The sequence below is a fragment of the Periplaneta americana genome, chromosome 8 (assembly GCF_040183065.1).
Source record: "Periplaneta americana isolate PAMFEO1 chromosome 8, P.americana_PAMFEO1_priV1, whole genome shotgun sequence".
Lineage (NCBI taxonomy): Eukaryota > Metazoa > Arthropoda > Insecta > Blattodea > Blattidae > Periplaneta > Periplaneta americana.
Window position 1 is genome coordinate 43,692,735 of NC_091124.1, and position 27,748 is coordinate 43,720,482.

General features: G+C 35.4%; 1 protein-coding gene across 5 annotated transcripts in view; it reads left to right on the forward strand.

Moving 5' to 3' along the window:
- The window catches only part of Blimp-1 (PR domain zinc finger protein 1), a 454,433-nt gene extending 440,895 nt beyond the window's left edge, over positions 1–13,538 (forward strand). For all 5 annotated transcript variants that reach the window (XM_069832827.1, XM_069832830.1, XM_069832829.1 and 2 more), the window contains one exon: positions 1,813–13,538. In XM_069832827.1, coding sequence (XP_069688928.1) covers positions 1,813–1,973 — 161 coding nt within the window. In that variant the 3' untranslated portion in view covers positions 1,974–13,538. The remainder of the gene's footprint in view (positions 1–1,812) is intronic.
- Positions 13,539–27,748: the final 14,210 nt, after the last annotated feature.

The following is a 27,748-nucleotide window of genomic DNA, read 5'->3' on the forward strand; positions in this document are numbered from 1 at the left end:
TTGTTAAAGTGAATTAAAAATAATACTAACTGTTTAAGCAGAATATATTCTTGTAGTTTTAGCAAATTAGGGAAACATTAGTCATGAATAAAATTACTTAAGTAGGCCCTACTCCCTTTCAGAACATATTGCTGGTAAAAAAAAAACAAATTAAATACCTTATTCTTTTAATAATAATAATAATAATAATAATAATAATAATAATAATAATAATAATAATGTTTTATTTTCGCTGGCAGAGTTAAGGCCATAAGGCCATAAGGCCTTCCACTCAACCAGCCTTCTTCTTTTATTGGTATTCAGGCCTGTATATAAGATTGTATGTAAAAATTAAATCATTCATTATATATATATATATATAACAAATTAAAATAAATAAATATATATATATTTATTTATTTATTTTAATTTGTTATTTAACAATGCTGTATCAACTACTAGGTTATTTAGCATCAATGAGATTGGTGATAGTGAGATGAGGCCGAGGCCATAGATTACCTGATATTTGCTTTATGGTTGGGAAAAACTTCGGAAAAAACCCAACCAGGTAATCAGCCCAAGCGGGAATCGAACCCACGCCCAAGCACAACTCCGGATCGGTAGGCAAGCGCCTTAGCCGACAGAGCTATGCCAGTGGCTATCCATAACATTTTGAAAAGTATAAAAGTACATATCTTCTGTTTGAAATGTAATTGACTACATTGATCTATAATAAAAACTAAAACAAATCTAATTTCTCATGAATATAAAGGAAAATCGTTGTTGTAATTTACTTGGTTTCAACTACAATGTGCACCTCATCTTTGCCTGCATTCTTGTTTTGTTCACCAGTTTCGTTATATGAGGTTATACTGAAGATGTGCATCTGTGATCTATCAATTTAGAGTGATTGTCACTCTTAATGAAGTTAATTTTCGAAAGTGTTTGCTCACATACAAATGCAGAACCAAACAGAACTCATACGCACTTTGTGATTGTTTTGAATACAGAAGTATTCATTTTCCCATTGGTCTTTAAACTGGTGTTTTCCAAACAACATTGCATTGAAGCTTTCCACCCTCACTACACTTCGACTTGCAGCTACTTAGCTAACTTAACTCCATTATAAGTTTCTTACTATGAGCTATGGCATACGAATGCATTTGGTTTCACGAAATAATGAATGGCCTATAATAAATAATTAATATCTCTCTTCAATATGTGTTTCATTTTAATTCCATACTGATATTTAAAAAAAAAACGTGGCCTCTCTTCCTGTATTAAGTTAGAGTCCATGCTTTACTTCAAGATGCTGAATGACGAATGTATAAATGCTACAAAAATGCTAATTGTTAATCAAAATGCTAAATTTTTAATTTAAAATTGCTCAAAATCATCACTCATAGTTATGATGTGTACAAAATAATAGATATAGATGTAATCTCAAAGAACCTTTGTTTAATATAAATTTCATACAATGTTAGGTCATCATGTGATGAGAATCGTCTTAGCATAATAATAAAACAGAGTACTGGTACTTGAATCCCTCTACTAGATAGTGAATACAAATCCCCTTTGCCCTATCATGTGAATGTCGTGTGGGGTTGAAAGAAGGGGTGAATGACGTATTCCAGCTTGTGATGTATGCCACAATGGGCGCCCAGTTCTGCATCCCTGTAATAAGAGAAAGAATGTGCGGAAGAAGATAAAAACGAGCAATGTATTTGAAAGAAGGAACCAGGTGCAAAAATGGAAAGATGAGAAAGGGGAAGAAGCAGGGTTGTGGTTGTGATTAAGTTAAAAATTGTAACAGATGCTTATGTGTTGTTGCAGGGAGCTTAGAGAAGGAGATCCCCGACATGGACTCCAGGGACTCGTACGATGCTCAACAGACAGCCCAGCACTGCATCACAACTGCCAACATCAGTAGTTCAGAGCCGCCGAGGCCTAGCGTGATCGAAACGTCGCAGCCCCACGTCATAGAGTGCACGTAGACAGTTGTCTGATTCTCTGGGTCAGGAACAATGTGTGTACAGTTCAGCATGTTGGTTATCTCTACTTTCTTGCGGATAACAAAGAGATGTTCCTTTATTTATTTTTTTGGAATCGGCCGAAATAATGAAATCTGCTAGAAGAAAAGAGAAAAATGTTTTGTACATCATTGGCAGAAAGCAATTCTAATGAAGACTGATATTTCTCCTTTTGTTTTTAGTGACGAACTTTATATGAACTGTGTGTTTAAACGTAAGTAGGTTATTTATGAGCCTCCATTCCCTCTGTCATTGCAGAGTACATTTCATAATGTCTCTAGAATTTCATCCCCGTCCACCTTTTCCTCTTTTATACAACAGTTTTGAAATAATATTGTACAGTATTCAGGGTTTGATTTGCAAGTAACCGGAGGGATATTCATCAGTCAGAACTGTTTCGCAGAGAAACCTTTGTTATGTAGGTTTGTAGATGTTATAGACTTTACTACAGTATCGGCATGGATCAAATGTGGAATGCTTAATCCACTTGGTTGTCGGAGATAACATTCCTGCAAATTATAGATGTTAATGGATGACAGGTGGAAAATGCATAAATGTATTACATACTGCAGTCAGATTAAATAACTTTGGGACTGACATGTGTTGAGAGAAGGTAGAAATGGAGCAATGTGACCCGAGCCACGTCCTTTGGAGCAGGACTCTATGAGGGCCATATTCGTCGTAACCTGACAAGGGAAGTATCCTAATGGTTGCTTTCCCCTTCCTCAACTGTCAGTCTCAAAGAGGTTTTAATCTTGATATTGGTCCCTTTGAAAAGAACGCATATGGGCGTAAAGCCCTTCTATCTCCTCCACTCAAATCGAGCCCTGAAACTCTTTCATTCAACTTTTTTGTATCTATAAACTTGGAATCAAGGAACACAGGTGAGAGTTGTTCCAGCCCTTTTGTGAGCAATGGAAAATGCCCTTTCCTTTGCAACCATCATTGCAATGGAATAAAACATGTTTTATCCGTATTTGTAGTATTCTAATATACAGTTTGCAAAAGGAAACATTTCGTCACTCGAAGTTTTCCTGCCATTTCATATCTGAAGAGTTTTCCCTCTCCAATGGCAGATCACCGTAGAGCCATGCATCCCTCTGTAGGAGTAAAAATCAAAGCTTTATATCACTTTGCCATCTTTAGACGTTGCCCACGGTGCACCAAAGATGATGATTATTGAGGGGAAATGACAAGTGTGTCCCCACATCATCTGTGTCCACCACAGATTCCTCTTGGGCTGACCGGGATTTGAACCCAGTCTCCAATAAGTGAAAAGTTTGTTGCTCTAGCTCTTTGGCTAACGATGCATTTATCGTCATTGGTCTGGGTATTATGTGATCAACTCACAAAACGGAAAGTGAATCAATAGTGTAAATCCAGTCTCTTCACTGAACAAGGTCAGTTTCAGTATAGAGTAGGTAATTGCATGAGACAGGCGGCTACAACACATCCTGGCCCAGTAGGCATCACCACTGCCTGACAACGCTCTCTGTTAACACAGTACTGTTCCTGCCATTAGTTTGTCTGTATTTATTAGATGTGTGTGGTAGAACTGATCAATGTGCCCTTTGCATTATCTACAGATATTTTTTCTCCATCACTTGGTAATACTGTTGTGTGATAAGTCTTCACGAAAGGTGCTCATAGGTTTCATAGATGTTAACTTTTGTAACTGAGTGTACCCTCGATGTCCAGGAGACCAGTAGAGCAGACACTTAATGTTGTGATGTATCCAGGCCGCCCCTTTACTGAGTTACCTCTATGAACATTCACTGCAGTTTTTTTATTGCCTCAAGGAAGATTCCAGGATATGTGTCTGTCATTCCCACTAGCCAAGGTGTAGGCATCTCGTGGTGAAGTCTTATAGCTGGACATGATTTGGTATTCTAGAGGCTGAGGAGGACTTCTTCTGTCGTACTGTCTTCTAAGTACCTTGTTTCCTTCCATTCATTAGCATATATGCATCTAAAGAACTTGCTACTGCTTTCTCAGACATAACCATTTGTCAAAACCACACTTTACCGATTCATTTCTCTTCATAAATTCACAACAACCTTCCATTAAACTTCCTTTATCACACTCATAAAGAATTGGTACAATTTTACGGCTTCTTTGCCCCCCCCCCAAATATTTTGTCTTTGTATTATTATATAAAGCAGAGAAAAATGTATGAAATAAAATTTTGTTGACCATATGCTTGCAGACCCATTTCTTAACTTGACCTAGCCATTCTTTATGAAGTGTCCATCCCCATCTTTTTGTCTAGTCTCAGTTGTGGCAGTAAATTTAATTTTTACCTCGTAATAATTTAGGAATCCTATCTCTGCAGCTGTTTGGTGCTGTAATCTTTGTTGACCCACATTAAAACAGAAAAGTGTCGAAATGACAACCATTTTCTTCCATTTCCCTTTCTGTTCACAAATGCACAGCCTTCTGTGTGTTGTTCAGGCAGGATATGAATGTAATAGTCCGGAACATAAACAAAATAAGTACGCAATATCGCTCTTTTAAAGAATTGACACATTTCATTGAAAGAAATTATCGTTGGCAAATTTTTACAGGTTCTTCATTCAGCAAGATTTCTCCTTGCATTATGAACTGAAACGAAATGAACTTCGTAGCAGAAACATAACAACAACAACTGAATTATATACAGTTGCCTGATTAGGACAATGGCAGGAATTTTAGCTCTCTAGTTTTTTAGGAAAACAAATACTTTTTATGAAATTTTATTGTTTTCAATAATTGTTCAGAATTTAATCATTATGTCAGAAAACAACCTTTGTGCTTACAAGTGCAGTGGAGTTTACATACAGTTTTCTTTTAGCGAGGGTTTAATGGTTTTCTAGTTTGCTGGCAATAATTTTTATTTCATTTCTTCTGCTTCACTCATCATGTTCATTTTCACATCGTGAATAATTCTTACACTCTATTTCTTGTGGTAGGTGAATGAGATTTGACTCCTTTCCTCGAAATTATCCAAGTATTACAATAATCATGTCTCTTTGTGGCTATGTAGAAGTTGGTCATGCTAATCTTCAAAGACTTCACTTATATGGATGTGGATGGAAGTTTTAAACTGAAAATAGATATTTTTATCAATTTTTTGTGACAGCTTGACTTATGAAATAACAGTGGCTAATGCTGCAGGTACACACAGGTTTATAAAATGAATAACCTTTAATCATAAGCACAGACATATTTTCTTTGCAGTTCTGAATCAGAATAAAACTTAGTCATGTGCACAACCATAGCCCATGCCTTCTACTCTTGAACGTAGGTTAAATGGGGTCCAGGAAAGCTCTGAACAATAGACTAGCATCAGTCCATTGTTGACAAAGTACAGGGTGTTCCGTTTGGGAAGACATAAAATAAAAACGTGATAAAAGTCAGAACTGTTGCTGTTTATTGCTAAATAATTTGTATATGCATCCTAGAAGAATGAGAGTTTTGTCCAAATTAGACCTCAACATGCCCACCATTGCGAATACGACACAGTTCATATCTTGATGCTAATTCCTTCCATCTCAGAGGCAGCTTTCTCAAAAGCTGAGAAAATTTTTGCTCTGAGATCACACACATTATTCTTCACAAAACCCCAGAGAAAAAAATTGGGTGGTTTCAGGTCTGGGGAATTTGGAGACCACATAATTGACCCTCCTCGTCCACACTAGTTGTTACCAAATGTGTCATCCAGATTATCACGGACATCTGTTGCCCAATGAGGTGGTGCATCATCCTGTTGGAAGATGATACCCATGTTGTTTTCCTGTTGCAGTTGTGGTTCGGAAAAATTTTTCAACATGTCCAAGAAAGGTCCTCATCGAACTGTTTCCCCTGCGAAGATAAACGGCCCATACAGATTATAGCGACTTACCACGCACCAGACATTAACTTTAGGACTAGCCAGTTCCAGACTTGTAACTCAGAACCCTTCAAACACTGTACTCTCATTGAAACCACCATTGAACAGACATTACACTTTCAAATTCAGGATTTCGCTCGTTGTGCAGTAAACGACATTTTGTTTATTCAGTCATTGCTGAGTAACTTCTTTCGTTTCTTATGTGGCAACAATGATGATACAAAATTCACATTGGAACTGAAACGAATTCTACGCCACCTCATTATAAATTTTGTAGTCATTTTATTTCATGTCTTTCCAAATGGATCAGGCTGTATATTTTGGTTTGTTTAAGGTTATGACATTTTCTGCTATCAAACAAATGAAAGCATACAGCAAGTCAATACAAGGATAAGCAAAACTGTCACCACTTGCTCTTATGACTTTTTGAAAATCTGTTGGCATGGTGATGAAGTTGGAACCAACATCTGATGATCAAGTTTCTTTTTAATTAAAAAAAAAATAATAAAACATACAGAGAAGTGTTCGATTTCAAATGAACCTGACAAATCATAAGACGATGAATAATGAAGTATCAACTTCACAGAATTTGCCTTGCTGGCTGTGGTGTACGCAGGCATGCAGCTTTGATGTTGCTCAAGGCCAAGATCATTGATTCGATTCCCACCAAGACCGTGAATGTTGTCCAGTATTAGTGTGATGTCGTACCTGAGATGTTGTTCCATGTGAAGGGTGTGTAGGGTGAACCCTGCGAGGAGAATGAAAAGCTTTCAAAAGAATAATCAAGCCTCCAACCCCATCAAGACTTGTGATCACTGTTTGCCACTGAAAGATATATTTCTTACAAGATAGCACCTACCCAATCTGTTGTGAAATTACTAAGAAAATTTTTCGAGTTACTGCAGGTGATATATTGTACTAAATGCCAGGAAGAAAATCTGTTTATTACTACAGACAATTGACTACATTCTGTTGTTGACATAAAAAGATCCAGAGTACAAGAAAAACTAGATATTACAATGAAATAGAAGATATTAGAACCAAGAAGTTAGTCTCATTAAAACTGAGAGTCATATAGGCCTATATATATGATTGTAAACGATACATACAGAATCTTTTGAAACAGATATACAAATGTATTTCAAAAGGGTCGTTGGTAATTTACAGTAAGTTCTTAAAAGAAAAGAGATCTGTTGAATAGGTCAGGAAAGTAGGGCTCATAAATACTTTTTTTCTCCTGATTAATATCAGCTTCGTCCTAAGGTAATCTCCATCCTGACATCAGATAAATAACCATCGCAAATTTTTCTTTACTATTACGTGGGAGTTATGGTGCAATAGTTCGCCAGTGCCCTGAGAGAATCTGCCCAGTACTGTCCTAATCTACCATAAATTCTACTTTGACTTGCCAGGAAGTGAACTCTGGTCTTTGGCATGAGAAACCATTGCTCTGAATGTTCAGTTAATGCTTAAAACAAGTTAATATTATGTGTTAACTTCAATGTCATTTTAAGAATTACTTGCCGTCATTAAAATTTCCTTCCACTTTTGACAAATGGGTTAGAAATTGAGACCTGATCTTCTTAAAGTCCACAGATTTACTTCTGTATTTAACTCGAGTTGATTCTTTGTCTGTGATAACAATATTGTGTCATCATGGTGCACATTTGATACTCTCTTGTCTTTGTTTGAAAATAATAAACAAGTGATTGTGAATTTCACTTTAAAAAATTTGTATTGCTTCTTAGTATGTTTGTAATGAAGCTTTTTCATAATTGATTAATGGGAAAGACGTCTATTCATATTTTTGCCATATTTACATGATGAAAATGGACAGAGATACAATTTGTCGCTGTTGGTTAGCCTTTTCTTCATCTTGCTGCATTTGTTTTCTTGGTGCGTTGTGTTAGATGGTGTTGCAACTCGATGTCTTCCATGAACTTCCTCTGCCTCTCAGAATACAATACCAAATCATCGTACATGTTCTTCAATAAAATTTTTTAATCTCACTGTGAATATTTTTAATCATAGTTGTTTGCTAGTGGTTAGCTTAAGATGTGGCTGCATATTTACTTTTCTGGCTGTGAAGAGCAACACTATTTTTCAGCTAGAACGATATTGTAATCGAGTGAGTACCGTGCTTTTGATTAAACCTGAAGTTTGTGAGTTCAAATCCAGCTGAGGTGATGGATTCTTAGCATTGGTTCCATTGAGATGGGAATAAAACCAAGAATTCCATGTCATGTATTTATGAAACGTAAAAGAATTCTACCCCTGAAGGAGAGGGCTTCAGGCAAAACTTATTGGTCGGTTTTTGACCAAGACACAATTCAACTCTGCTAGTCGTTGTGATAATCTGTTATGGGTCATTCCATGCAACTGGCTGTGGCATGTTTATATATATATACATACACATTTGGCACTTTTTAATGCAAATTTAAGTATTTTGTTTCATAAAATAAATTGAGCTGAGAGCCAGCTCTGATTTTGACTATGCATTCTGCCTTTTAAGTTTCGTTACTCTTTGCTGTGGTGACAGTCCGTTATTGCCAAGAATTGACAACAGATTGATGGCAAGCTTACACATATAATTTTGCCCTTGTTCACCTTCTTTAGCAAGGCAATAATGTTTATATGCTGGCTCTAGTAGACATACAGAGTTAAAAAAAAAATCATTAAAGTTTCCCGTCTGCACTAAAAGATATGTAGAAAGTACCTCTAATGTGGCTGAATTTATCTAAATTTATCTACAATCCAGGAATTATATTCTGTCAGTTTTCTGTACTGCATAAAGTACAAAATGGCAATTTGGTAGTGAAGTTGCAAAAAAACCTTTGCATTTAACTTACAAGTCCCTCCCTTTCTCACTTTTCTTAAATTTGTGAAATGCTATCCAGTAATTTTAATTTTGACTGTTACTCAAGGTAAATGAATTTAAGTTGTTTTTTGTGTTCTGCTTGCAACATGAATTTTATAGTTCTTTTCGTTGACCAGAATTTGGAATTGTTTTTTGATTAAAATAATTTAAATGTATGTAAGGAAGCACATTTAAGGCATAAGTGAATCAAAGTTTTCTTATCCTATTTACTTACAAATGGCTTTTAAGAAATCCGAAGGTTTTCAGTAGAATTATTTTCAAAATCCTTGCTCTTTTCTTGATATACTAACATATGTAATAAAATGGCATACATTATATAACCTAAAAGTATTTAAATATTATCTTCAAAATGGTCCATGCTTTCTCATCATTACCACTGGCAGTACTGTTCATATTCTGTCTCTAGTGGGTATACAGAGATGAAAGAACATTAAAGTTTCCGTTTTAAAACTGAAAGATACATGGAAAGAATCTATTGTAAAAATGATCTCAGAGTTCTTTGAATTTATCTAAATTCATCTCCAGTCTGTCAATGTCCTGTGCTCTGTAAAATGTCATCTTAGTAGTAAAAAAAAAAAAAAAAAAACATTACATTTAACTTATAAGTCCCTCTTTACCCCACTTTTCTTAAATTTCTGAAATGCTATCCAATAATTTTCATTTTAATTATTACTCAAGATGAATATACTTCATACTTCAATTGTTTTTATGACCTTGTTGCCACGTGATGGGAACTATAGTTTGTTTTCATTAATCACAGTTTGAAATTTGTTATGAATAAAATAACTGAACTGTATACAAGAAAGCATTTTTAAGGCGTAAGAGAATTGAAGTTTTGTTAGTAGTATAACCTTTAAAATTTGCTGGTTAGAAACTCCTTACTCACTTCTTTATAGGCTAACATATCCAATAAAATAACATACATATATAAAAAGTATTTCAATATTCAGCTTGAAATTAGTCCAGTGGATACTTTAATTAATATACATATTATATAGAGGGTGTAACAGAATAAATATTCCTAATTTTCTGATGTGATAGAGGGCATGAAATTAAACATTTTTTCTTACTAAAGTAATGTCTGAAAATGCTTCATTTTCTAGTGATAGTAGTATGAAGGAAAGAATGAAAAAATTTCAACTTGGAAAGTTACTTTATTTACTTTCTAAGGGTACATAGCACCTTTTTTTATCTAATACCAGATATTTAGAAAATGGTATTGACAAACTATAGGAACTGTTCAAAATTGCGACCGTCATTGTTGACACACAAAGTATAACACTGTGTGATTGAATGACGAATCCTTCGAAATATCTGTGGTCAGTAAACGAAGATTGTCAAAAGCAAGAATAATTCTAGCAACTAATTCTTCTGCTGTGTTGATGGGTGTTTCATAAACAATTGATTTAATATGACCCCAAACACAAAAAAACAACTGGAGTCATATCTGGAGAACATGTCGGCCAAGCAATTGGACCTGCTTTCCCTATCCAACGATTCGAAAAATGTACATTTAAATAATTTCAACAATTTAAATCGAAGTGTGCGGGTGCACTGTCGTGTTGAAAGATCATGTTTCTCCGAATATTAATCGGGACATCTTCAAGTAGCCCTGGAAGCATTTCTGTAAGAAAAATACCATAAACATGTTCATTCAATCGCGCAGGCGTAAGATATGGCCCCACTAGATAGTTGTCAACAAATCCAACGTAAATATTTACAGAAAACTTCCATTGATTGTCGAGATCCTCCACAGCTTTAGAATTCGTGTTACTCCAAAAGTGATTGTTGTGTTTATTAAAAAGGCCATGTCTTGCCAAACATGCCTCATCTGTCCATAATATTGACCATCATTTTTTCTTTTATACCATTATCACTTGAAAATGAAGCATTTCCGGACATTACTTTATTAAGAAAAAATTTTTAATTTCTTGCTCTTTATCATATCAGAAAACTAGGAATAATTATTATTTTTGTGCAATAGCAGTTATTCATCTCGACAATATGACTGTGTCCGATAGATGTCACTAGTGCTGAGAAGCTTGACCACTTAGTTCGTCAAAGACTGTCCAGAGTGCAATGCAGTGGCAGGTTTACATTTTACTCATAATGAATAATGATGGAGATTCATTGGAATGTCATAGGGGAACCAGAGTATCCAGAGAAAACCCCTGTGTTGCCTGGACCACAGGTTTTCCCAAAACGGTTATAAATTCAGAGTGAACCGACTGGGATTTGAACCTGGGACCCCTGATTTTAAGCTCAATGCACTAGAATTGACCATCATGGCAGTTAGAGTAGGCGCAAGAAGAGCTTGCCACGGTAAGCTGTGCGAACTTTCGGAAACTTTCGGGTGCACTCGACCTCGCTTTGATTCGATTGGCAAACTGTCGACAGTTCTCAGTCATCTGCTGGCTTGATGTTTCGAGTGAGATTTATCACAGCACATGTAACGTAACCTAAACCTTGTTGCAGAGTAACTAATAACATAACATTGTTGAAAATACCGAAGCACGGATTTTTTTTACATATAAAATCACTGAATGAAATGACAAAGATGTTATAAGAAATATGTGATCGTGTAATAACTGATATTCGACGTTGTAATAAAACACTAATGCCATGTGATTTTATTAAAATGTTCCGATAACTAGGGTACTATGGTCTGTTTATTTTAATCTGTATATACTCATGTTATGAACGGAGCTGTTTCGTTTTTCATAAATTTATGAACGTTATAAATAATTCCCTAGTTTGACTGTGTAAAGTTTTATTAGCACTTCCTAATTTAGAGCGAAACGGGGGGCATTGTTAAGGACATAGAATGTTATACAGAACTCTGTTATTTAACAAACACACTTTGAACTATATAAAACTCCTGATATCAGGGATAAAACGCAGAATATGTAACGCAAACGCTGGCTTCTACCCGCTCTGCACAGCAACATTTCACGATACGAACAGTCCAAGACCGCGCTTTCGAATGCGCCCTGTAATCAGCATTAGATGATTCATAGCAGCCCTGTAACGGGCATGGCAGGACGAGGACCGAATATCGTTCTCTAAGCATCAGTCAAATGGGCAAGCTGTCTTTGCACTTCCTCTACTTCAATATAAAGTTACATAAATGAATTTTTTTATTATTATTTAAAAATTGATAGATGGATTCATTTTGTCATGCTATATGACGAATATTCCCACATTAAAGGTGTTTTCACATCACAAATTAAACTAGCAGAGTTATTGAAGGTCTCTTTCCCCCTCTTGGAAGTCTATCACACTGCAAGCTGTTGACTTACGGTGCCACAAATGTGTAATACAAGATCATGCTGAGAATTTCAAATCCTTTGCCCTCTGCACTCTGAACTCACGGACTATAACTAGAGGCGTAGTAAAACAGCAGCAAGATGGCCGTATCAGAAGTTCCATTGCATTTTATAGTACAGAGGAGAATGGCGCAAAGTTTGCTTTCTGGAGTTAGTTGGAAGATAGCCATCCGTACCTTCTGTAGTGTAGCCCCACACGGTGAAGCAAGGATGTATAACGTGTACTGTTGTTATGTGTGCATGACCAACCCTGACTGCCTTTAGTGGAGATCTTATTCAAGTGGAAACTTAGACCAAGCAATGACTGTCGCTCTCACCTGATGATGAGAACATTGTGCTCATAACTTCTACAGTAGTGAACTTTTTTTTTTCTTTTGTTGTGCATTTGCACTTAATATTTATTGTGTATCATTGTTGACAAAATAAAAAAAATGCATTCGTTGTTAATATTTAATACTAAAGCTATATTACAATAGTATAAAGGAAAAATTGTAAACGTTGCTGTGGATTTCATGTTTTGTCAAAAATTGCAGTTGTGTGAGAAACCCTGATTGCAGACTTTTGTAAAACTAAGGATGCAGAATGTTTCTTCTTCTTCTTCATTTGTGAATCAGCACAGGACAGCAACCCACCGAACAATGTTGATTCATGAAATTAAATGCAACAGTAAAACTTAAAAAAAAAGATGTATTGGATTGCAAATAATTATATTTAGTTCGTTTTATTTATGATTATTTGTGGTTAAATATTTTAGGTACCGACGTTATGTGTTCATAAGAGTTCGCTGATATTCTTTCTTACCGTCTGTCTCCAAGTGACATGATACACATGTGGAAAACACTCTTTATGTTCTCAGGCATACTCTTCATATATTTCTGTTCATAATTTTTATATCGAATGTTACTTCTTATTTATTAATAGTTAGGACCTGTTGTTCGTCCTTCTGAACCGCAATTATGGATAATATCTGATACATTTCCGCTGTATCTGCACATATTCTTGTAATTTATTTCGTGGTAGGTTTATCCATTTTTGGGTTTTCGTTTTAAGAAGGATATATATATATTATACACGTGAGACAGAATACTTTGTCTGTGTAGTATGTACCATGTACACGTGCTTGTTCTGTTTGACAACCCGTAACCAAAATTTTCTAGGGGTCGCGTTCCTACAAAGAAGAGAATGATCTCATTTAACTCGATGTAAATGGTGTTTGAATTTCCAGTAAGGTATAACATGAAAGCTAAATAAGAAATTTGCTATTTAAATTTTAACACAAAAACCATCTAAATCCATTGTCTATGCAGGATATTTACTTGTTGCATATTTTGAATTTTTGCATCAGTTAGCTGTTGCTAAATGTACTTTTTAAATATAAATTTTATGCATGTTGGCCAGGAGGAGAAGTTACAGCTATGGCCTATGTGCAAAAAAAAAAAAAAGAAGAATTATTTGAAGAATATACATACACTGCATTTAGATAATTTGTCATACTTTTGTTAAGACAAATTAGTTTGTATAAAACAATATATCCAAGAATTTGATTGTGCCTTGAATTTGGAGTAATTTTTTAGATAAGGCAGCTGAATTAGCTTCGGTGTTGATAAATAAAGTTTCATACCCTTTCTTTGAGACCTGTACCTAATGATTTTGAATTTCATAAAAGAGTATTGTTGTACATATATTTTTTTGTTTTCATGGCTGCTATTTTATGCCTGATTGCATAAAAAATACAATTGCACATCACAGAATATATTTATTTCACATTAGATTTTAATATTTAAGATGTAGAGATGAAAGAAAAGTATTATGATGTTTATTATTATTTTAAATACACTCTGTTATCAACTGTAGCCCGTGCGTTATTTATTGTTGCTGACGTGAATGTTTGTAAATAAGTGATACTACGCTCTACTTTGGATACATTTTACTAAGCTGGGACAGAAACTCTATGATTCTTTTATACATATTTCATGCAATGACTTAGAAATAAGTAGTAACGTCTTAAAACAATGCTCAATATAAATGCAAATAAAAAATCTAGTGTTCTATGTTACACAATTTTTGATAATCTTTTAAAGGCATATATATATGACGCTAATGATAATAATAATAACAAAGCTATCTAATTATTGTCAATTAAATGAGGAAGATATATATATATGCATTTTGTTAATATATTTCTTATAAAATGATGGAAATTATATACATTTTTTAGATACTTTTGCTGTTTTTGTCCAGCTTGTAAAATGTAGAATAAGGTTGGCTATATAGATTTTTCATCTCTCACTTTCTCTAAGTGTTTGATTCATGTGGTATTTATTGTTATTTAAGAACAGGTGGCACCACCTTCTCTGTGATTTCAAAGCAGAGTCCCATGACTGAAAGCCATAATATTTGAAGAAAATAAAATTGTTTATAATGATTAACAAAGTATTACTTCTTTTAAAATCCAGAAGATCTCCTTCGTGCCTTCAAAGTAGTGGTAGAGGAACTTGTCGAATCCAGTGAACTTTGTAAGTGTGACATGTTTTATTATCAGTGCTTGTGTGAACGTACTGGCTTCCTCTGAGGAGTTTAGTGCTGAGAGGAATGCGGTTCCGACTAGTCTAGCGCGGTACCTGGAGTGGGAGGGAACAGTGACAGCGGCAGTCTGGAAGGAAGTACAATCATACTGAAAACATTCGTCCAATTTACGAGAGCAGTATGCCTATTAGTTTTCTTACGTATTTTTGGCGAGATAGAGATACAACCATTCGTACTTACGTGTTCAGAGAAGGAAAGTATTGTAGAAAATTTTATTTATTTATTATTCATTATTTATTTACTATTTATTTATTATTTATTTTGGTGAAGTTAAGGCCAACACACCACCAGAAATACAAATACAATAATATAAATAAAAAGAAAAATCATAATACAACTACAATAATATAAATCAAAATAAGAATCATACTATAAAATTTAGTGATTAGTAGAATTGAATTAAATTTGTAAAGTAATCAATTTAAACATACTGTACTGCTGAACTCATTTAAGAAGTATAACTACTTTATTTTGTATTTTAAGATATTACCAACAAATGATTTTCGCATGACATTATAGGAATCTGTTTTTTACGATACCAGTCACACATATTCTAAAATTCCAATAGAATAAAACCAAAAATTTTCCACAGCATGTTTCCTTAAAAATTACTTGTAACGGTGAAATATTTAATGAGTAATTCATTAACATAACTAACATCAGGGAGAAGACTGAAGACTGAAGACTGCATATTTTTGGACGAATAAATAAATTTCTAAATTATAGACATCAGCTCAAAGAATTTTGAGTGACCACAAGGGTCCTGAATACAATAAACATGTACAATAATGTGATGTGATACATTAAAGAAAAAAGAAAGTTAATTGTTGAAGGCACGCCGCTCGGCTTGGCTTGGCTGTAGCAACAAAAGAATCTACCTGCAAACCCCCCCCGCATCGATGGCAAGAATACCTCAGGTCCAGCGCTAAACTCGTCGGAGGAAGACAGTAGCAGTTCAGTGCTCCTCTATCAGTGACATGCGGTGCAATATTATGTGAGGGAAGCCATAATACAAATTGTTACATGTATAGTACAAAACCAGGGGTGTATATTGCGGGTGTTCAAGGTGTGCGCTGGACACCTGTAAATTCGGTAATCTCATTTTTTATTTTAAGTTGTTTTATATAATGCAGCAATAATTTTAATTTATCACAATTTAAATGCGTGGTAATCTCATTGGCAATTGACGTATATAGTTCAAGACTAATTTTAATATATTACCATTTAAATATTTTAAATGCCTGCTGGTTAAATGTGCACACCATCCCCAGAATGGCTTTCGTTTTATAACGTACGCTCTGCATGACGAAGTGGGATGAGGTCTGGTCTGGTTGTCCTGTCCGTACAAAAGAACATCCCCTGCTGAGAGTTACAGCTATAATTGTCTGATCGTGCAAGGTGGCATGGTAGGGATACTCGCTTCTCTCAAGCTCACAGGTCGTCCTGTATACAGGCAGCTCAACTTGTCAATAGCATTACAAAATATTGTGTTTGACGTGTGAGTTTACTGTTTGTGTGAGTGAATTTACTGTGTTTAGGTTTTACTAGGGTTCATAGTTGTGTGCCAGCGCAGGTGCACAATTTAAATTACTTATTTAATGATAATAGCACTTGGAAATCTACACTGTAAAAGATCTTTTGCAAAAGCCATTTTCTTCTCGCTCACTAGGAGAGAAATTAAATACATAGTGAATAAGGGTAGACCTACCCCACCACTTCCGAATTTAGTGCAACAACATAAAAAAAAAGCGAACAATACACTAGACATTTTTCTATTTCACAATATGAAACTGTAGAATAGTTAGCAGGTCGTGGAACTTCAAACAGGTTATTTTGCTGGCCATGGTTATTGTTTGATCATAAATAATGCAATGTTGAATAACGTTATTTGTAGTTGCCTCCTTTCTCCGGCATTTGCAGGGCAGTCATTAGATTAGATTAGATCTTTATTAGCCGAATAGAATTACAAGCATTCATGGCGTCGTCAGTACACAAGAAAATTGACATAACATACAATATAATACAAAAATAGACTTAATTCTAAATTTAACAGTTTAATATTGACATGCAAAAAAAGAGAAAAAAAGAATATATATATATATATATATATATCTAGGACAAGCTTGATCTTCAGTCTCCACTGTTCTATCTAGTATCTTCTCTTTTTGCTTTTCCCTGTCTTTTCTTCAACTCTGAGTTACCTGAAACATAAATGGTCAAGGGCAGTATCAAGAAACGTTAAATTCTAAAATTTTAAATTTAGGTATTCATTTGTGCAAAATGGCATATGTGTTAATAAAATGTTCTTTACCTCTTTTTTTAATTTTCTTATGTTAAGTTCTTTGATTTTCTGTGGAAGTTTATTATATAAATTGCTGCCTCTATGTGATATGCTGTTAAGACTTCTGGTAAGCCTGTGTTAATTCAGATGTATGTTTTGGGATGTTCTGGTGTTATACTCATGATAGGTTGAATTTGTTTTAAAGGAATCTATGTTTTGATGAATAAAGCACACTGTTTCTAAAATATATGTGCAGGGTACAGGTAAGATTTTTAGTTTTCTGAAAATTTTTATACTTTCAGTCCGAATAGGAACTTTTTTTAATGATTTTGAGTATTCTTTTCTGCAATTTGAGGACTTGTGTCACTTTTGGTGAAGATCCCCAGGTAATAAAGCCATATGATAGTATTGAATGAACATATCCAAAATAGACTGATATTAAAAGTTCCATGGATGATATCTTCGCAAGGACTCGAAAAGCATAACATAAGCGACTCAGCTTCTCAGATGTTGTATATGCTTTTCCCATGTTAGACTGGAATCTATCCATATACCTAAAAATTTAGAGCATTCTACTTCCTTAATTATGGTATTACTAAGAACTATGTGAATCTGGTCAGTTGGATATTGATTGAAAGATACATATACAGTTTTGTTTACATTTAATTTAAGCTTATTATTTGCTAGCCACTTGTCTAGTTTCGTTGATGTTGCACTAATTTTCATTTGCAAGTTCTCTTCCTAATTATCACTCAGTATTATGTTTGTGTCATCTGCAAATAAGACAGTTTTCCCTTCAGTTATATTTAACGGGAGATCATTTATGTATAGGAGAAATAATATTGGACCAAGAATTGAGCCTTGAGGGACACCATGGGGCATAGGAACGGAAACAAGGTGATTAATTCTTAAGAAGTTGTGGTGCGAGTACTTTGAATAATATTTAAATGTCATTTTCTTTTAATTTTATGTCATTTTTTCATTAGTTTAAGGGCATTTTAATGATCATTTTAAGTAGATTTTTAGGTCATCAACATCCGCCCCATAGTTATTATTTATAAATAATACTAAACTATATATTAAAAATGGCAGTTTCACTTAGGCCTATAATAATTGTGCGAGATAGACCAACTATATATTTTTAACAGAACACCCAAACTCCAGTTCAGCATACGCCACTGTACAAAACTGATAGCAGCCAGCTCATCTAAATACGAGTATATTTGAAGACCAAAGCAATTCTCCTCCCTTTAGCAGCAAAATCATCGATGATCTGGGCATAGAAGTCCTCATTGCTGTGAATGGTTTCCAGTAATTTCTTCTCTATAGAATATGAATAACGAATCCGCCTTTACTAAGACTGGCGCTCAGAGTAAGAATTTTGTGACATTTTAAGATTAGGGAATTCATAGTTGTCATGATTAAAATATACCGTAATTTCTTCTTTTTCGCTTTATAAACAGGAGAAGCAATGCTTCCCTTGCCTTGCATGTACACCACGCCACTGTTTTTTATGTGAAAGTTTTTTTTTTTAGCTTGTGATGAATAGGGTTTTCATTTCAAAACTTCCCGTTTACGGTAACTATTTATTTCAATTAAATTAAATTGAAACAGAATAAACGTCAATTTAGATATTGAGGGGTATCAGTAGGTTTAAAACCAGTGTTAATTTAATTTTAGGTTTCACTCTCTGCTCCCCCAGTTTTCCTCCTGCCCGCCTTTGAAATTTCAAATAACACCCCTACATTTTGATAATTAAATTTGAAAGAGTATTGAATTTTTTATGCAGTTATATTGTCAGACTCCAAAGCAGCTATTCTATCAATCGTCTCTAAACACACACCTTCATCTCAAACAGCAGAAATAACTAAAATGCTCTCTCAATTAATATCACTCAATAAAAGAATTGTATTACAATGGATACCATCCCATTGTGGAATCCTGGGAAACGAGAATGCAGATGCTTTAGCAAAGAAGGGCAGCACTGCTACTTACAGACCTGTTACTAAATCCTCATATTACTCTGTGAAAAGATTTATTAAATCTCCATATTTAGACTTCAACAAACAAAATTTGATAACACAATCTCAAGGGAAAAAATGGAACTCTCTGCATCATAATCCACAGTTAATTCCCGATTTACCACGAAAATCGTCTGTAGCTGCATTTAGATTGGCAACAGGCCATGATTGTTTGGCCAAGCATCTGCATAGAATTGGAATACATCAGTCCCCTAACTGCCCATTGTGCAACTCAAACCAAGAAATGGATTCGGAACACTTCAAAATCTGTGCTTCAGTGGCTGACCATGATAATATCTTTGAAAAATATTGGAGTGCAAGAGGTCAAATGACTTTATTGTCGAACGCCTGGGATTAGAAAACAACAACATTTTTTATACATGTCATTGATCTTCATTTGTTGTCACATCTTTTATTTTTTATTATCGCCTGGCAACCTGGATTGTTATTGTCAGTTGGTTATAGAGTGAAAACAGTTTATTTCGGGTAATTTCTTAAATTTATTTAATTGAATTTACTAAATTAAATGATGTTCAAAATGTGCTCCGTTATTGGCTAGATAGTAATACAGGCTATTTCTTAACTCTACATAGCATTGCCATAGTATCAAAACCATACATAAATAACGTAGCCTAAGTCCAAACTTCGGTTTTTATTATACTCTGTCCTGTTTTAATTTTTACAGACTAGGTTTATAACACACAACCATAATATTCCTTAATATTAGTTTGAGTTGCTACCTGGAATAACCTGTAATCAACAATAATGTCTTCAGCTGTAATCAACAGTAACAACAATCCAGGTTGCCAGGCGATGATAGAAAACAAAAGATGCGAAAACAAATGAATGAGGTGTATAAACAATTGAATACTCTTTCAAATTTAAGTATATAAATATAGGGGTGCCATTTGAAATCTCAAAGTGGGGGGTGGGGGTGAGGATGAGAAACCAAAACACTGTTTTTTTAAACTTCCCCTCAATATCAAATTGACGTGTTTTTTGTTTAAATTTAATTTAATTGAAATAAGTAGTTATTGAAATGAAAGCCCTGTATATTGTATTAAATTAATTCATAAATGTTAAGAATTTATAACTCGCTTACATACCTATATATTTTAGCTTCAGCTCCAGATTGTTGTGAATCCTTTGTTTTTAATTTCTTCTTCCACATTGATATGATAACCTGTGAAGGAAATGCTCTTTTTGCCTGCTGACATCCCAAATAGAATGCCCATGATGTACACGAGTAAAAATTATAAGGGTTTTAATTTAATTCGTACTTCGTGAGAAACTTTTCTCCAGCATTGCAACGTATGCACTCGTTAATTAGAGCGATCAAGCCATACACAAATGCAGTGAGGCAGCTGGATGAAGAATTACAGCCATCATGTGATAGCCTCTATCTTTGTCTTCCTCCTGCAGTTAAAAAGTTGTGCTGCAGGATCGCGAATATGAGTCTTGGAAATCCTTGACAGGAAGAACAACTTCATAGGGAAGCCGCTGCAGCTAATAACTGGATATTGAACAAACAAGGACTGTCTAATTGAGTGGATTACGTGTTTAAAAGTGAACGTCAATGTAGCAGCTGTACACTGCATTCCCGATTGATGAAACTCCGTGCAGGCAATGCCCACAGACTGAAACATTGCACAACCTTTTAGGGATAATGTAAACACGAAATGCTTCTGTGTAATTCCAGACAACATACTGTACGATCTACATTGCCCGCTGCCTTAAAGAAGAACAGTTCGAACTCTGGAACAAGAAGTTTCTTGCCTAACTGCAAATGGATCAGTCAAGGCTGGTTTACAATAAACCGGGAACGGAAACGAGAACGGAAATATTGTTGAAATAAATGTATTTACATGTGAGCGTTCATAATTAACTATTGTGAACGCTCACATTTAAATACATTTATTTTAACATTATTTCCGTTCTCGTTCTCGTTAGCGTTTCCATTCCCGATTTATTGTGAACCAGCCTTCAGGCGTGTTGACATTACTGCTTTCAAAGTTGATGGTCTAGAGGTTTTTGTTAACGAAAAGAATATGTATTTATTTATTTATTTATTTACTGTTCTGTAACTTTTCTTCCTCATTTTCGTAGAAATATTTAATTATTTCTTTCCTTCCTTCGCGCATTTCAGCCCTATGGCTTCTTGATAAACTGTGTTTCATAGAAATAGATAACGCCAAGTACAGTATAGCAGTCTTCTTTAATATCTTCTTTTGGAGCATATAAATGACACTCAGGAGGAAAATAAACGCTGAATAAATATGGGAAATGCCTGTTATTATACGGTTGAGAAACTTTTGTCGTCCAGTCTGCTATCAAAAAATCTGAAAGTTAGAATTTATAAAACAGTTATATTACCGTTTGTGAAACTTGGACTCTCACTTTGAGAGAGGTACCGAGATTAAGGGTTTTTGAGAATAAGGTTCTTAGGAAAATATTTGGCATATACATCTTGATTACACAATTTTTAACACTGTATCACTTCGGAATATGTATTCTTGTGTTAAATTCTATCGTACCTGGTTTACATGTTTCGACCTATTATTGGTTTTCTCCAGAACTGGTCGTTGCTGGACTTGGCGCCTCTTGTTCTGTTTCATGTGAGGGTGTGTTTGTGTAGTGTAATGTGGAGTCAAAGAGTGTGTGTGTTCTGAAATTAAGTTGTGTGTTGAGAATTTCATTTGGATGTGTTTTTGTGTGTCTGTATATTTCATATTGTTCTAGTGTGTTTAGTTTCTGGCTTATTGTTTGGATGTGTAGAATTTCCATGTCTGTGTTGATGTCTCTGTAGGTGTGGTTAGCATTTGTGATGTGTTCTGCATATGTGGAGGTGTTTTGTAATTTTGTTATGGCTGTGATGTGTTCTTTGTAACGTGTTTGAAATGATCTGCCTGTCTGTCCTATGTAGAAGTTGTTGCAGGTGTTACATCTGAGTTTGTGTACGCCTGTGTGGTTGTATTTGTTTGTGTGTTGAGATGTTTTTGTAGAGTGTTATTTGTTCTGTAACCGATGTTGTAGTTTAATTTCTAGAATGAGGTTGCAATCGTGTGTGTGTTTTTGTTTTCGTATGTTAGTGTGATGTATTTTTTGTGTTCTTGTGCTTGTATTTCCACATTACACTACACAAACACACCCTCACAGAAAAAAAAAAAAAACAAGAGGCGCCAAGACCAGCAACGACCAGTTCTGAAGAAGGCCAATAATAGGTCGAAACATGTAAACCAGGTACGATAGAATTTAACACAAGGAAATCATATAATACATATTCCGAAAATATTTGGGGCTAAGAGGGTTCAAGTTACAGGGGAATGGAGAAAGTTGCACAACACAGAACTGCACGCATTGTATTCTTCACCTGACATAATTAGGAACATTAAATCCAGGCGTTTGAGATGGGCAGGGCATGTAGCACGTATGGGCGAATCCAGAAATGTATATAGAGTGTTAGTTGGGAGGCCGGAGGGAAAAAGATCTTTGGGGAGGCCGAGACGTATATGGGAGGATAATATTAAAATAGATTTGAGGGAGGTGGGTTATGATGGTAGAGACTGGATTAATCTTGCTCAGGATAGGGGCCGATGGCGGGCTTATGTGAGAGCGGCAATGAACCTGCGGGTTCCTTAAAAGCCATTTGTAAGCAAGGGGCGTGCTAAATAGCGGTAATTCGGCTTTCAAGTCACGCTCATAATCGTTCTCATCAAAATGCATTTAGCATATTCAGGGCTTTTCGGCGCAGAAAGAGTCAGATCGTCTGCACAATGCACCCACCTTCTCTTTAAGTCACCATCTTTCGGGCAGCACAATATTCAGCTCTTATCTCTTCTTCCCCTGATTGCTGCAACCTGCTACGGAGCAACACGAGCGCATTGCAGATTATGAAGAATACACAGATACACTGCCAAGTATGGACAATTAATATTATCAATCGGACAACAAAAAAAACGACAATTGCGCGAAGAGTATGCCTGAAAACCATGCTATAGCAGGACAGCGCTCTCGCTCGTGGACCCTGTATGACTCAAGCGCAAAGAAGTCTCAATTTCGAACCGAGCGTTAGCCTTTTACCGCACATTGTAAGTACCGTGGTCTAAATAAAGCATCCTGCCTAGGACTCGCGTTACGGAATGCGCGCTGGTTCGAGTCCTCATGGGGGAAGAAATTTTCTCATTGAATTTCTGCCAGTGTATGGGACCGGTGCCCACCCAGCAGCGTGATGCACTTGGGGAGATACGATAGGCAGCGAAAACCAGTTACAAAAGGCAGCTCTAACATCTGGGGGGATCATCGTGCTAAGCACACGAAAGTATCTCCATTCTGGTTGGATGATCGTCCACCTCTGCTTTGGCATGTGGATGTGATGCCTGCACCCGGCTGGTTGATCTGGACTCTTAAAGGGCTGTAGCGCCACGGATTATAATCATTATTATTTTTATTATTATTATTATTATTATTATTATTATTATTATTATTATTATTAGCTAATCCACTCTGTTAGGTAAAATAACATTTTTCCACGACCGGAAGTCCACAGCGTCAGCGCGTCTGGCCGCAAAACCAGGTGGTCCGGGTTCGAATCCCGGTCGGGGCAAGTTACCTGGTTGAGGTTTTTTCCGGGGTTTTCCCTTAACCCAATACGAGCAAATGCTGGGTAACTTTCGGTGCTGGACCCCGGACTCATTTCACCGGCATTATCACCTTCATTTCATTCAGACTCTAAATAACCTAGATGTTGATACAGCGTCGTAAAATACTTACTTACTTACTTACTTACCTACTTACTTACTTACTTACTTACTTACTTACTTACTTACTTACTTACTTACTGGCTTTTAAGGAACCCGAAGGTTCATTGCCGCCCTCACATAAGCCCGCCATTGGTCCCTATCCTGAGCAAGATTAATCCAGTCTCTACCATCATATCCCACCTCCTTCAGATCCATTTTAATATTATCTTCCCACCTACGTCTCGGCCTCCCCAAAGGTCTTTTTCCCTCCGGCCTCCCAACTAACACGTCTAAATGCATTTCTGGATTCACCCATACGTGCTACATGCCCTGCCCATCTCAAACGTCTGGATTTTATGTTCCTAAGCGTAGTAAAATAACCCAATAAAATAAAAACGACCGGAAGTAATTGTCGGTTTCTAAGAGAGAAATACAGGGTGATCCGTTTGGGAAGACATAAAATAAAAACGTGATAAAATGAGAACTGTTGCTATTTATTGTTAAATAATTTGTACATGCATTCTAGAAGAATGGGAGTTTTGTTCAAATTAGACCCTAGCGTGCTTATCATTACTAACACGACACAGTTCGTATCTTGAGGATAATTCCTCCCATGTGTGGTCTAACATCTCAGGGGTAACTTTGTCAGAAGCTGTGAAAATCTTTGCTCTGAGATGATACACATAATTCTTCACGAAACCCCAGAGAAAGAAATCGCGTGGTGTCAGGTCTGGGTAATTTTGAGGCCACATAATTGGCCCTCCTCAACTACACCAGTTGTTACCAAATGTGTCATCCAAATTATCACACACGTCTGTTCCCAATGAAGTGGTGCACCATCCTGTTGGAAGATGATACCCATGTTGATTTCCTGTTGCAGTTGTGGTTCGAAAAAGTTTTTCAACATGTCCAGGTATGGTCCTGATAGAACTGTTTCCTCTGCGAAGATAAACGGCCCATACAGATTATAGCGACTTACCACCCACCAAACATCAACTTTAGGACTAGCTCGTTCCAGTTCATATGAGACTTGTAACTCGGAGTCTCTGAGCACCATACTCTCGTTGAAACCGCCGTTGAACAGACATTACACTTCCAAATTTAGCAAACCACAAGACACATTTCGCTCGTTGTTGTGCAGTAAACGACATTTTGTTTATTCGGTCATTGCTGACTAACTTCTTTTGTTTCTTACGCGACAACAATGATGACACAAAACTCCCGTGCTTCAGTATTACATTGGAACTGAAATTAATTCTACAGCACCCCCATTATAAATTTTATAGTCATTTCATTTTACGCATTGTATTCTTCACCTGACATAATTGGGAACATTAAATCCAGACTTTTGAGATGGGCAGGGCATGAAGCAGGTATGGACGACTCCAGAAATGCATATAGAGTGTTAGTTGGAAAGCCCGAGAGGAATAAGACCTTTAGGGAGGCTGAGACGTAGATGGGAGAATATTAAAATGCATTTGTGGGAGATGGGACGTGATGGTAGAGACTGGATTAATCTTGCTCAGGATAGGGACCGATGACGGGCTTATGTGAGGGCGGCAATGAACCTCCGGGTTCCTTAAAAGCCATAAGCAGGGCCGGGTATTTATGGAGATCGCAAAAATCACGACATAATAGATATACAATAGATTTTTACTAATATTTACGAATTAAGTGATTCTAATTAATAATATGCGGATAAAACAATCGTGAAATAGAGTTCTAATAGCGAAATATGAACACATTCGCGAATTATTACTATTACGTCGTTTTATAGGGAATTTCATATTCTGAGTTTTTTTTTTCTTATTTTTTCCACTTGAATTTGTTATATATCCAAGTAGGCTACATTACATGGTATTCCAGATGTTCTGATTACATTAGTGAACTCTAAAGACGGAGAATTCAACACTTCACTAATAATTTGAAAGTGTTAATTTGAGGGCTGCATTTTTTTTAATGAATGTGTGTTAAATACAGTCTCAATCCAACAAATATTGTCTATTGGCCATACCACACCTTTACCAGAATCCAACGAATCTTTAATGTTAATTATTTGGAAAGTAATATTCATACTGAATTAATACTTCAATTAAAAACTAATTGTATTTTCCAAAAATTTCCATTGCTCTCCACCAAGAGTACAAATCAATCTCCAACAATCTCCGCCGACACCAATATTAAAAAACACAAATAATAAAATTAATCTCCGTAAATACCTGCCCCTGGCTATAAGTAAGTCATTTCATTTTGTCTTCCCATACCCAAACGGATCAGACTGTATAATCTGGAGATAAATATAACGTAACAATGAAGCATATCAAACGTTGCTGCTATGATATTTCCTTTGCATCTGTGCATATCCGCTCAATAAAATAGCTCCAGCGAACTATAATTGTAGAATCTATACTAATAATAAATCTGTAGCCGAAATTTTTCTGGTAATTTTCGCTTTTCCAAAAATAATTGGTCCTAACATATATAATTAACCACCCTGAAACCGAAAATCGCTTTTTCGTCATTTTTGTTTGTATGTCTGTCTGTATGTTTGTTACCTTTTCACGCGATAATGGCTGAACCGATTTATATGAAAGTTGGAATATAAATTAATTTCGTTGTAACTTAGATTTTAGGCTATATGGCATTCAAAATATTTTATTTAGAAGGGGGTTATAAGTGGGCTTGAATTAAATAAATCGAAATATCTCCCTTATTATTGATTTTCGTGAAAAATTTTACATGGCAAAAGTTTCTTTAAAAATGATTTCCGATAAGTTTTATTCTAAGAAAAATTTTGATAGGACTGATATTTAATGAGATAAATGAGTTTTAAAATTAAAATAACGATGCCACCTATTGATTGGCCTGTAATGAAATGGAAACAAATGACTTCATCTATAAGGGGCCTTGGACAACAACAATCGAAAGCTATGAAAGATAGCCTACAGAGAATGTTTCTGTGTTTGTATGAAGTAATATCGAAAGCTAATTATATACAAGACTTTTAAAATAACAATACAATACATTTTCACCGTCACCTCAGATTATAGCGTTGTTGTTCCTGCAATAACTCCTATGTGCAAAATATAAAATTTTTGAGTAGGAAGAAAAAACACATTTATTCATTCCATGGCAATGGTACATAGGAGATCGTGAATTCTTACATTTTCGAAAGAAAGAAATATAATTATATATCATTATAATACAGTATATGCTATATCACTATTTAAGTTATTTGAAGGGTTCAGAACCATAGTGGGCCAAGCGCCATTTACTGAAGACGTAAAAAACAATGGTTAAAATTAAGTTATTACCATAATTCAATGGAAACATAGTTATAGCAAGTAATATAAAGTTTACACATTAAAACTAAATGATATGTCAATCTTCATTAAACTATGGTTGCATGTAATAACACTTAAGAAACATGTTGAAGGAATTGTCATTACACCAAATGAGTGGTCTCTGGATCAAAATGATCGCATTTTAATTATTTAAATACAATTTAAATTAAGTAACATATTAAACAATTTATCCTTCTATCAAACACTTATGTTCCCTGGATCAAACGTCCTATTTTAATTATGTAATTACTTTATATTTATTTCTAACGGGTGCAGCGGAGCGCACGGGTACGGCTAGTTTCAGAAATAAAATGCTACAATTTACTCCCGATCGTGGAGAAAAGCAGTAAGTATAGGCCTATGCACCACGGGATCGAAACACAATTTTTCCCTCTATACATTTGTAGCCCTCAATTAAAATCAAGCGTTTCTCTCCCCTAATGTACAATATAGGCTTATTATGTTATTAAAATCTCTGTCATGTTAGTCTCGATTATTTTCAAATCGCGGTAACAAATAAGTCAATTTTTTTACTCAACTACAGAGGTTATGTAGTCGAAGAGGGTGTGCTGTGGCGGAAAGCAGCCGGATAAAGAAGAAACAATAACATTGCTAACATCAACAGTGGAGGATTCAAGCACCAATATCTTGGAAGTGGATACGTGACGTGCCGGTGTGCAATGTTATAGCCGCTGC